This window comes from Magnolia sinica, chromosome 2 (genome assembly GCF_029962835.1).
Source record: "Magnolia sinica isolate HGM2019 chromosome 2, MsV1, whole genome shotgun sequence".
Taxonomy (NCBI): Eukaryota; Viridiplantae; Streptophyta; class Magnoliopsida; order Magnoliales; family Magnoliaceae; genus Magnolia; species Magnolia sinica.
In genome coordinates, this window is record NC_080574.1 from 103,551,211 (window position 1) to 103,563,917 (window position 12,707).

The 12,707-nt window shown below is 43.5% G+C and overlaps 1 protein-coding gene across 1 annotated transcript in view; it reads right to left on the minus strand.

Moving 5' to 3' along the window:
* Nucleotides 1-4,429: 4,429 nt before the first annotated feature.
* LOC131237330 (abscisic stress-ripening protein 1-like) overlaps nucleotides 4,430-12,707 on the minus strand; it is an 82,877-nt gene continuing 74,599 nt past the window's right edge. Inside the window, exon 2 of the mRNA XM_058235039.1 lies at nucleotides 4,430-4,603. Coding sequence (XP_058091022.1) covers nucleotides 4,430-4,603 — 174 coding nt within the window. The remainder of the gene's footprint in view (nucleotides 4,604-12,707) is intronic.

Consider the following 12,707-nt stretch of genomic DNA (forward strand, 5'->3'; position numbering starts at 1 on the left):
TGAAATGGACTAATAACAACTTGGTAATCATATCCATGCACCGCATTTGCATGTGCTTTGTAGATGTGGCGCACTTTGAGGCGATGTCATGCGTAATGTAAGATGAAGACGCTGAGGCTGTACGCGTGAGGGCACGCATCATATTGTATTCATCCTTGCATTAACAAGAGTACTTAGGATTTATTTAATTGTCTTGCTTTATCATTACTATTTGATTGAACTGATAACATGTTAACCAGTGCCTTATTGTTCCACTGAGTTGATCACTCACTCCCACGTTTCTGGGGCGGTGTTAAACACCCACCAGACTCTGTCTTAGGCCCCGATGTTGCAAGATGTGGATGCGACGTCCGAGGCAGAGCGAGCTGGATGACGACGAGGCCGCCTTCTCCTATAAGTTTTTTGACGGGTTCTAGCGAGCCTCGATCCTATTGCGCGGGATCTATGGGATGATTATTTTGGGAACGAAATGATGTAACTTGTACTTATAATTTTGATAAATAACACTTTTACATGATCTGGTTGTATATGTAATTCAGGGGACTTACACTTGTACACGTATTTTACTATAAGTCTTCCGCTTGCTTTATTCACTTATCCCTGAATCATATCTGTGTTTTGGCTTAATCTATCCCATGTTTATGTGCTAATACCGTCAACATACATCATTCATTAATTATGTTGCATAAGTGATGTTTTGGAACTCGGGAGCCGAGTTATGCTCGACCCCCGAATTTCAGAGATTCTGATACCATGGTTGAAATTAGAATTAAAAATGTCTCATGCCATCAATGATAGCATAGGGTATTGTGATTCATAAGCTTTTGACTTCCACTAGTCTAAAACATTCAATTCTTTGCCTTTGTACTTTACAAGTGGCTCTTTGAGATTGTGGTCAAGTTCTATTTGCGTTGTCTATGTTTGGGTCTCAACTTGTGCCATAAACGACATGGAATCATTGATCATGTTTCATTGTGCAATAAAACTAGAATTAGAACCTACTTGAGGAGTTTGACCTACGGTATTATCTTTTACGCCCCCCAAAGTTTCTTGATAGAAATTATACAGATCTCTGACTGCATCATGAATCTTATCGACTTCAGTTCACTCCTCTTGCCATACAACTTTTAAAAAATGAATATGGCTCCATAAAATCTTGTATCGAGGATCAATAATGATTGCAACAATCATTACCAAACTGCGCTCAGACCAATACTTATCAAACTTTAACTTTATATTCGTAAACATTATTTGTAGAAAGTCTGATCCACTATAACTTTTGTGCAAAACATCTTTTATTCTCTAAAATTCTATTATAAATATATTTGTTGTTGGATACTTGCTTCTTAAAAAGATCTTCGTTGTGTCATAAAAAACTGAAAAGAACTTGTGAATTGCTTCAGTCTTGTTCAATCATCATCAGAAGGCAACTACTGATACGAACTATCATGCTTTACATAATGAAAGAATGCATCTTTGAAAGTTATCGTTGAATCCAACATTTCATAACTTGAATTCTAATATGTCATGACATCTAAATTCTTATTCTCTAAGATGACAAATTCAACCATTTCGTGATTTTATTACATGTATTTAATTGTGAATGTGACACTTGTATGTACTTCACACTCTCCCTTATGTTCTCGATCGTTGGCTCAATTATTTTAAGCCTATATTGTATAATCAAGATTAGGATGTGGGTAAAATACCTAATAAGAAATATTTTTCCACCAAAATACAAATCACTGGTGGTCCTAAACTAGTTCCATAAAATTATTATCACATTATCATTTGTAGAGGCATTGTCTAAAGTTATCGATAAGATTTTCTTCTCAATGCCCAACTCCACAAGGCATTTGTAGATGCAGTCCAAAATCATCAAATGAGTATGAGAAGGCGTTATATAGCGAAAGTTTATAAATCTTTTGCAGATCCTTCATTCGGCATCAACTTAGTGGGTTGTCAGTGACATATACCTCCTTCATTGATTGGATGTCGTCCATATATCTAATGTTAGGATGATTTGGAAAATCGATGGCAACTTTCCCTTTAACTTGACCTTCTCTTTTGCATACATTTTCATGCACACTCTCTTTATTGTTGTATGAGAGACCTCATAGATGGGGTTAAGGCATTTGGATAATTTGACAAAATACGAACTCTCGATCATCTAAAATCATTTTTCAATTGCAGTAATCAATTTGGCCATTAACTCATTCACATGGTCCCGACCCATTCTAATTTGACCTAGAATCACCACAGCCGACCTAGACTAAATACAAGCACTCGACCCATTCCAATTTGTCCATTCAACCCCACCGACCCCAATTTCACAAAATTCTCAAATTAGAATACCCTAGCATGATGTATTTTATAAGAATAGATGAAAAATCATAAAATAGAAGTCTTCCCAAACACAAAATTACCTTCATTAATTGATTTGGATAGTTGGATGGCTGTTAAGAGTCGGCGATGAGCAAGTGGCTCGGGTGGGTGCAGCGAGCTACTCATTCGAGACAAGTGGTTGAGCGGTTGAGTTACCGAGCAGGTGGTTATCGGGTTGGGACCATCAGGTGTGGGAGATGATGGAGGGAGTGGAGGAGAGAGAGGAGGAGGAGGGTTACCTACTGGTGGTAGGTGTAAGTTAGATTATTTACACACACACACACACACACACACACACACACACACACACACAACCCAAACCTGAGTTGAGTCGTGTTTCGTATCAAGTCGAATCAATACCGAGTCGAAATTTGGGTTAAGTCAAGTTATTAGGTGACCCAGACTCAACCTGGTTTCAGTTCGGATTGGGTGAGGTCTACTCAATTTGGATTAACTCATCCACTCGGTTCGGGTCAAGTTGGGTCTGAACGAGTTGGATGAGTTGAGTCTGCCGAGTCAACTTGTCCTGTGTCCCTCTCTAGTCGTGATCTAGTCCAATGTAAATGTGGGATCATCTATCTATGGTCCCATTGTACATGTAATCATATATATGTATGGCCCACTTTGTAATCTATCTTTGTACCACTCTCTGTATCATGCATCTCTCTTTATTTCTTGTATGGCCTCTTGTACACATAGGTTGACTGTGCATATATGTCTAACTGTATATGTATGACCATGCACATGTGATTAGCATATGTGGGGGCCACTATACATGTGGAACACACTATACACGTCACCAATACAATATATATATACACATGAATTAAAAGTTATTGTTAATATTCAAAGTTTCTCATTTCAAAAGGGAATTAGAATTAATAAGACCACTTCTGTGGCCCATCAAATAATTAGTTTAGCATAAGAATCAACTATAGGCTTTATTGAGTGGGGCCTAATGATCTCAAATGATGAATTTTTATGTCATTTGATAATTTTTAAAGGATTTGCCTCCTCAAAGCTCTGTCATGTGTGATATTCAATTATATGCTTTACACAGTTTACAAAGCTATCCAAACATAGATAATTGTTTACCTATAAACATATTACAACTTAAAGTCAAATAAGATAAACTATAAATATTTTACACCTGTGATCCAATTATTTGTTTACAACTTACGCATTTATTGGCATCCAAACAACCATGCCCGGTGGAATATTGCAGAATATCTAATGTCTGCTTCACACTAATGATGCAAATTAATTTTGACCTCTCTCAACTGATCCATGTGGTTTGGAACAACACCTTTGTCTAGATATTTAAGTGGTAATAGAAATTTTGGCCATTAAAGCGCAGAAATTGTAGATACTATACTAAAATCTAATAAACCCTTAAAAAGACCATCACCATGGCCGTGGTAGCATTCCTATCAGATTGATATATTGAGCCTAATGTTTACACATACCAATGAAGGATCATTGGATCTAGGACTGCAACTTGTGTTCCCAATCTATAGATGTATCAATGCAAGGGAGATGGAGGCTTTAAAAAACTATTTAGGCTGGGCTAGGTTGACAGGGTCCTAGGGTAGGGTTAGGATTTGAAATTTTCTTGGGTTTAGGTTGAGAATAATTACCTTTATTTTGGTGGGGTTGAGTCGGTTCAGATCAGTTCAGGGTATGAATTTGTGTTGGGCCGCGATATTGGATTTGATGTTCAGTCGAGTCAGGGAGGAACAAAATAGTGTAGAAGAAGAAATGATGAGATGGATTCATAAAAGAAGGTTCTTTTATTTAGAGAACCAACCTCACAACTAACTTTTATTTTAAGAAACCAACTAAACTAAAAGCATTCTCATCTCCCAAAATATGAATGAAAATATACAGACACATAATCGTAGAAACTATTTCATACCCGAAGAAGCACATGACTTCTTTTTTTTAAATAAAGCTTATGGACTTGAAACATGTGTGAGCAACAGAGAGACAGACAAAGTCTAAAACTTATCACGCATGTATATGGGCTGCGAAAGACAGGAGAATCTTAAAAGAGATGGTGATGCTTCTTTCCATGATCCTCTTGTGCAGCTTCTTTCTTATCATGATGCTCGTGTAAAGCAAATATTCCACCGCCTACAGCAACAGCCTCAGCGATCTCTTCTTCCATCTCATGCTTGTGTGCGTGTTCTGGATCCTTCTCCATTTTGTACTTCTCATGCTAATAAATCAAACAAATAAAACCGATCACAACATGTAAGCTGACATTAAGTTATTGTCTAAAAATGAAAAACTTGTTCTAATTTTTGGACTAGACTATTGGATGACTCACCTTCACTTTCTGAAGAACAATTCGCATACTATGATCTTAAATCATTTGATTTCATGCATTAGTTAAGAATTATAGCCGTTAAATTTTTAATTATCTAGTACATGGTCAGTAATATAGCATATCCTCATAAGGCTGGCAGTTGTCAAGGTCCCCGGATTGTGTTCCGTTTAAGCAAATTCAGGTTGAGTTAGCTTGGGTTGGAAATAATCACATGTATTTGAATTGGGTTGGGTCAAATATAGATGAGTTTGGGTTGGGTTCTGGTTGCGCACCTTGGGTTGGAAGTCAAAGTTTGGGTCAGGTTGTGGATTGGATACTTGTGAGACCCGACCCTAGTTCTCATGTGTGCATGTATGTGTGAGTATGCATCTTGTTCATCATGGTCTCGCGGTCCTACCGGTTGAATTTCGGCGACCCGCAGCCTTCGGATAGTGTTTGCGGTTACCTTCGAGTTTGGTCATGTAAACCCGACTCGGGTTGACCTGAGACCTATGCCATTGTGTTCGCCTCATCGCCGCGATTCTGACGCCACGTCCCGTGCGTTAATCCGATATGTACATCTCAAGTTATGATCATTGATCGATACGGGCCATTGATTGCATGATTGGTGCACCCCACCATGGGTTGCACATTTTCCCATGCCATCATTTCACCCTAGGCTGAGATTTCTAGAAAGGCTATTACCCTAAGCCTTGTTAATATCATCATAGGCCACCATCATTGCCTAGGAGAGAGAGAGCTCATCATTACAAGTCTTAAAAGTCCCCCTCTCTCTCTTTCCCTCTCATTTCTCTCTCTCTCTTCTCTTCTTCCCTAGCAACTTCCCTTCCATCTTCCTCTCTTCTCCAGCCCCTTCTCCCTCAAATCCCCTCCCATTTAACCTTCAACAATCCATCTCACCCATTGAAACATGTCCATTGGAGCATGAAGATTAGATTGATGTAACTTTGGAGTGGGATCCATTAAGGTGGGTCCTTTTCTTGGCTTCATCTCTCTTTCTTCTTCTTTCCTTTCTTCCCTTCCTTTTTCTACATGCATGAGAGCATGTAGGGGCCTCCAATCCATGGTGGAGACCCTATATGGTTCCTAGGATGAAGGCCAATGGCCTAAATCCTTCAAAATCCATTCCATGGTGGGCCATTTTTCATGGACCCACTATGATGATTTCCTCTTAATCCTTGCATCACATGGGCTACTTAGGCCTTTGCATGTATGTCAGGAAGGGATCCTTACTAACTAGCAACTTATTTTGATGTATCTTGGCTTGCATGTAAGTGCATGATATAGTGATGGTGTGGATTTGTGTGTGGGTAGCCCATTAGTAGCGGGACCTCCCACCTATGGCCGATCTTACTCCTTCTCACCCTCCTCTCCCTTGTCTACTTCTGTATATTTTGTGATGATATGTAGCCCACCAAAGTAGGTCAGCAACATCCCAGGCCCCCAGCAAGATGTGACGTCCAAGCCTACCTTGATTGGACGTCCAGGCCCAATCATGCATGCATGGTCTGGATGACCTCTAAAATGGATTTTTATAGAGGCTTAAGAGCTCTGATGGGTCTGGAATTTTGTGAACCTATCAAGGTGGACCCCACATGAGGAAATAGGGCTATGGACCCCCTTGATTTATTTGCATGGGCTGAAATATGGATAGCCTATGTTGCTGTCCAGATTTCAGGCCCAGTTGGAGCATGTATTTTGAGTTACTGTTTAGACATATTTGTAGGCCTTTTAATCCCAAATTTCTTTAGGATTTTTGTAGTGTATGGACCCTACTTTAATGTGGCATGGGGCCCATACTCTACCTCCCATGATTGAGGCCCATGGGTTGGGCCAATGAAGACTAACTGCCCAGAAATTTCTAGACAGTTCAGCAATACATTGTGGAGGAAAACACTATATTCACCTTACTTTTTGGAAGAAGTGGGCCACTCCAGTGGACCTCACTTATTTTCCATATGTAGGTCTACCTTTTCCCCCAATTTTCCAAGGGTTTGGGTGGGTCCAGGCACACCCCATGTGGTCCCAAACATAGGGACAGATACAATTCTAGCAACAATCCACCTTGGACAGGTTGGAATTCTGAAATGTATTAAAATGCTTTTAGGTGTCTAAAAATTATGAAAATTTGCAAGTAGGTATCCCACTCATGGTAGGACCCACCTACAAAATTTTGAGCCAATGGACACTTGTACACACCATGGTGGTGGCTGGACCAGCCCATTACAATATAGTGTCTAGATCAGTCCGATTTTTAGGACCGATTGATTTCTTTAAATAAATTAAAATATTTATATATGTCTAAAAATTTTGAAATTTTTTGGAACTGTGGTCCACCCATTCTATGACTCACTTACCAAATTTCAGGGCCAATGGACCCCTTTGTACACCGTGGCGAGGGCCGGACTGGCCCACCATGTTGGGACGTCCTGGTCAGTCCGATTTTCTGGACAGTCTGTTTCATTTAAATAAATTAAAATATTTCTAAGTGTCCAAAAATATTGAAATTTTGTGAGAGTGTGGGTCACCTATGGAAGTATCACTCTGTATAATTTCAGACCCAAAAGCCATTTGAGTTGCCCGTGGTACGTCTGGAAGTGGTCTGCTAGGCAGGGACGCCCAGGCTGGGGCGTCTAGCTTGCTTCGTGGGCCCACCTTGATGTGTTGTATATCCCAGCCGTCCCATCCATGGGTGGCCCACGTAGGGAGGGTCTACCTTACATGTACATCCCCTGTGGGACCCACTTTAGTGTTCGTAGAGCGCCTCTTGATGTATGTATAGCCAGGCTGTCCAAGCCTTGGACCGCCCAGGCCCATATGGGACGCCCCATGTGGGCTACCTGCTGGACTTTGGTCTAGCAGTGTGGCCCACTTACTCCCTTGTGTCATATGATGTAACCCTATGTGGTGGGGCCCTCTGACTTGATAGCTGGACCACTTGGGCTGATGTCCTAATCAAATGAAACAATTACTGGACTCCAATAGGCACATAAACCTGTTGGGTTAAAAATCTAGCAACTTGTTATAATTATGCTTGGCCTTTGGGATGAAATTTTGAGGAGTGGGGCCCACCACATTGTGAAGATCCTAGAGGGAATAATTTATACCTTTGGTCTCTTAAATATTGGGCTTAATAAATGAACTTTTGAGGCCCACCATAATTGAATTTAATTGGGTCCATGAATGTATCTAGTTGTTGAACTCTTTAGGCCTAATTGGGCTGGAACTTTCTAGATAGGCCCATTGAACTCTTGGGCCATTTTTACCATACTATTATGTTAGGTTAGTGGGCCGGATTACATAGGTAGATGGGCCCTTGGTTGCCCACAAAATCAACTTTAATACTTGGGCTGGGTTGTAGGCCCAACTTACTTGACTAAGAGCATGACATTTGCCCATGTGGTTTAAGCAATGGGCTGCCTACTAGGCCACCACAATATATGGGATTAGTGACATTTATGTTGGGCCCTGGCCTTTCCCCTATGAGCCCATAGTGGTATATATGGGTTGGGTTATATGTGTTTCCCTTGGACCCATGTTTTGGATAGGCCTTGGGCCGCCTTTCTGAAGCCCAACATGAGTGTTTGTGGTATGATTATGGTTGACCGTTTCTTATTTCTGATGTTGCATGGGCCTTGGGCCTTGATCCATGTTCAATTAGAGATGGGATACCTCTTGGGGACCAATTGTGGTTGGATGTCTACATTGGTGGCCTTAAGGTAGGCCCATGGGTTTCTATGGGTGGTTAAAGGCCCACCATAGACCCTTGGTAGGCCCGTTTCATCTATTTAGGCCCATACCATTGTTTTCCTTAGTCTCGTGGGCTACCCCAGGTATATGGGCCCCCACTAGAGGTTGTATTCCTTATGAGGAATTGGTTAAGTACCTAGACCCTTCATGGTTAGGTAAAGAGTTCATCTTCACCTCATTGACACCCCTATTCATCTTCATGGCCCACTCCCATATGCTTCATATGCATGCTTGGTTGAGGTATGAATGGCCATGGTTGTGCCATCATGTAGGACAAGTTGGTATCTCCCCGAGAGATAGATGTTTGGGATTGATGCATGAGTGATTGTGTGATTCATGCATCTGGCATTGAATAGCTTGTGGATATCTGCCCTTACTTCATTAGGGCCTTACCTCCACAGGGGTATTCGTGGATGATCATATGTGTGGACACCGAAAATATTAGTTGAGCATACCGGGTGCATAGGATGCCTTTGGGTGAAATTCTCAAAAACTTCTATGGTACCAAGGATCTGCTTCAACGTCGTGACCGGCTGGAATACATGAGCTCACGAGGGCCTTATACCGTTAGGCCGTGACTCCCACTGTCGTGTAGTCGGTTGGATAAGGGTGTGGCCTTACCTTCATGGTGTGAGGAGGCATTACTACACTGAGTCTGACCAACTTCAGGCCTTGTTGGTGATTGGTTATCGATAGGCGGGTAGTAAGGTCTCTTACCCTCGTTTGACTGTGTGGGGTCTGTAGAGCGGCAGTCATTCAGTAGTGTAATGGACCCCGGTGATTTCCTTAGGATTGAAAATGTACTCGACATATGGTTTGGATATGGGCACTGGCATTACTTGCATCGCATTAGCATTGGCTGTGTAAGCCCCTTCATGCATTGCCTTGGTATGGCGTCCAGTACTCATCGCATCGTATTCATGATAAGCCTTGGTAAGGCTAGTGATATTCTCATTGAGCATGTTTCCCTTCTTGCATCACCTACTATTCTTCTGTGCACCATTGTCACACAGTTACACCACCCTCTAAGCTTCTATAAGCTTATGCACGATTGATGCGTGCAAGAGACTCTAGGCAGACGTTGTAGCAGGAGATCGTGGAGTAGAGCTAAGCATTTGAGGACTCCGGTGTTTCCTTATTACCTTATGTATGTTCTTTTGAACTCGATGTAAACTTGTAAAAGTTTAAATTCTTAGTGGATTTTATGATGCGTGCCCCTTGTTATTCTCAGATGTACTTACTATAATCTTCGGTATGCTCGTGTTGAAATGATTATTCTATTATGGAAATCCTCCTTGTAGGATCCCAGGATCGGAACCTGTCTTAGGAGCCGAGAATGGGGTATTATGGAGGCTGTTACAGCCAGAACCGGCCATCGGGTTCCTTGAGAGTCCGATTACCGAGTCTGGGGCATGACAGGAGTTGGTATCTGAGCATAGCAAGTAATTCTGGAATGACTCAGGATAACATCGCATGTCTGCCAAGAACATAGGACTAGTTGTCTCTCGAGATTCTTCCTTTCGCTCCGTATTGAGCCTATAATTGTCCTGATTCCTTACGTCGTCATTATTTTGTAGACAATGCCGCGTGGACATGGCGCCCGTGATCGTGACACCCGTGGTCGTGGCGCCCATGGTCGTGGTGCCCATGGACAAGGCGCCCGAGTTACCCCTCCTACTCGAGCACATCCTGCTCCCGTTGTTTAGGATCCGATTCCTGAGGTCCCGATCCAGCCTGCTCCCCCAGTTGAGCCGGTAGCACCCATACCTTCAATTGCTCCAGTTCCCCCACCTATCCCCCCTACTCAGCCTACTGTTCCGGTTTCGGAGGCTCCTGCTCCGCCGGCTGCACCTATGCCTCTGCCTGAGGCGAGTGCCGGCCCTGCCTTTCCGACCGGACCTATAGGAGCTGAGCATTTTCAGCAATTGATGCAGCTTGTTGCCATAACATTACAGACTCATCAGCCTGCTACTGCTGAGGTTTCTGGGTAGTCTGATTTACCACGTGCTAGTGCGATAGCTCAAGAGTTCCGGCAGCATGATCCCCCGAGGTTTAGTGGTGACCATGACCTTTCTGCCGTTGAGGCTTGGCGCACTGAGGTTGTGAGGATTTTTGACACTATACAGTGTCCTGTGGATCAGAGAGTATCCCTTGCGACCTATCTTCTTCAGGGTGAGACCCGCCATTAGTGGTCATCTGTATCTAGGATGGTCGGACCTCAATTTATTTGGACATGGGAGGAGTTCGTTATCCGTTTTGACCAGAAGTTCTTCCCTGAGCACGTTCAGATCCAGCGGGCGATCGAGTTTGAGACCCTAGTGCAGGGTGATATGACTATATCTCAGTATGAGGCCCGTTTCTTGGCTCTGTCTAGATTTGCTCCTCATCTCACTTGAGATGAGAAGATGAGGGCCCGTCGTTTTGTGACTAGGTTGCGTCCTGCCCTTCGTAGCTATGTGGTAGGGCATTGTTTGGAGACATTTGATCAGGTCGTTCATCGGGCACTGGTTTATGAGGAGGACTGGGCTTTGACATAGAGATTGAGAGAGCAGAGTTCCGGTGGAGACCAGAAGAGGAGAGCGCCAGCCGGCAGCTCCAAGCAACTCCGTTAATAGAGATGGAGGGGCAGATCAGGATTCAGAAAGTAGCTTCATCATCATCTTCAGCACCGTCATCCGCTTCATCTTCCGGCCCCTTTTTCGGTGTATGCTTAGGTTGTGGACAGGCCGGGCATCAAAGGCGTGAGTGTCGTCTCCCCATTCAGCAGCATCAGCCACTACAGTTGTCCCCTCCTTGTCCTCCTCAGTAACAGTAGTAGATAGCACAGCTTTCACCTGCCGCTCCTAGGGCTCCTCCTTAGCAGCATAGGCAGCCAAGTAGACCTCCTCGGTAGCAGCAAAGATAGCAGCAGCCACAGTACAAGTAAAGGGGATATCTATATGTTGTCCGGTCCCTGGGTTTAGTGTGTATAGCAGCCCAGCAGGCTTAGACTTAGGACCCTTGGTCTTCTGGTTTGCTTCCCCTACCAGCTCAGGGCCATTTTTATTCTACGCAGCAGGCGCCAGGATAGGACCCGCAGTCATTGACCAGTGGAGTCGTTGAGGGTATTTTTCTTGTTTTTGCTTGCGTTGCTCATGTTTTGTTTGATTCTGACGCTTTCCATTCTTTTGTGACCAAGCAGTTTTATCAATCAACCGGTATTCCTTTGGAGCCCGTGTCTGAGGCCTTGGCCATTTCAACTCCCATGGGAAAGTCTATTATGTTGACCCATCACTGTCCTTCTTGTCCGGTGTTAGTGGGTGAGATGTTTCTTCCCACTGATTTGTTCGTGATGCCGATGGTAGGATTTGATGTTATTCTGAGTATGGACTGGCTTGCAAGTATGGTGCCGTCTTGGACTGTGCCGCGAGGACAGTCACATTTCATATTCCAGGCTTGCCAGTATTCCAGTTTATCGCCGAGCCCAAAGGAGAGCCGTTATCTAGTTTATTGGCTTCTGTCATTAAGGATTCTGTGACAGAGAGTATTGAGCAGCTCCCAGTTGTTTGTGAATACCTGGATGTGTTTCAGGAGATCCCGAGTTTGCCTCCACGTCGGCCGGTGGAGTTTCAGATTGATTTGGTGCCTGGTACTGCGCCCATCTTGAAGGCCCCCTATCGGATGGCACCGTTGGAGTTGAGGGAATTGCAGGAGCAGTTGGATGAGCTTCGGGAGTTAGGTTTCATTCGTTCCAGTAGTTCACCTTGGGGAGCCCCGGTATTGTTTGTGAAGAAGAAGGATGGTTCGTTGCGACCGTGTAGATTATCGTGAGCTCAATAGAGTCACCATCAAGAACTGATACCCACTTCCCCGTATTGATGACTTGTTCGATCAGTTGTAGGGTGCATAGTATTTTTCCAAGATAGACTTGCATTCTGGTTACCATCAGATTCGGGTCCGAGAGGAGGACATTCCAAAGACGGCTTTCCGGACACGCTATGGTCACTTTGAGTTCCTGGTCATATCGTTTGGATTGACCAACGAGCCCGCTATATTCATGTAGCTGATGAACGAGGTTTTTTGGCCATTCCTCGATCAGTTCGTAGTGGTATTCATTGATGATATTCTTGTATATTCGAGGACCCGAGAGGACCATGCTGAGCACTTGCGGATTGTGCTTGAGACCCTCCGTGCCCATCAGCTGTATGCGAAGCTGGAGAAGTGTGAGTTTTGACAAGAGGAGATGAAGTTCCTCGGTCACATG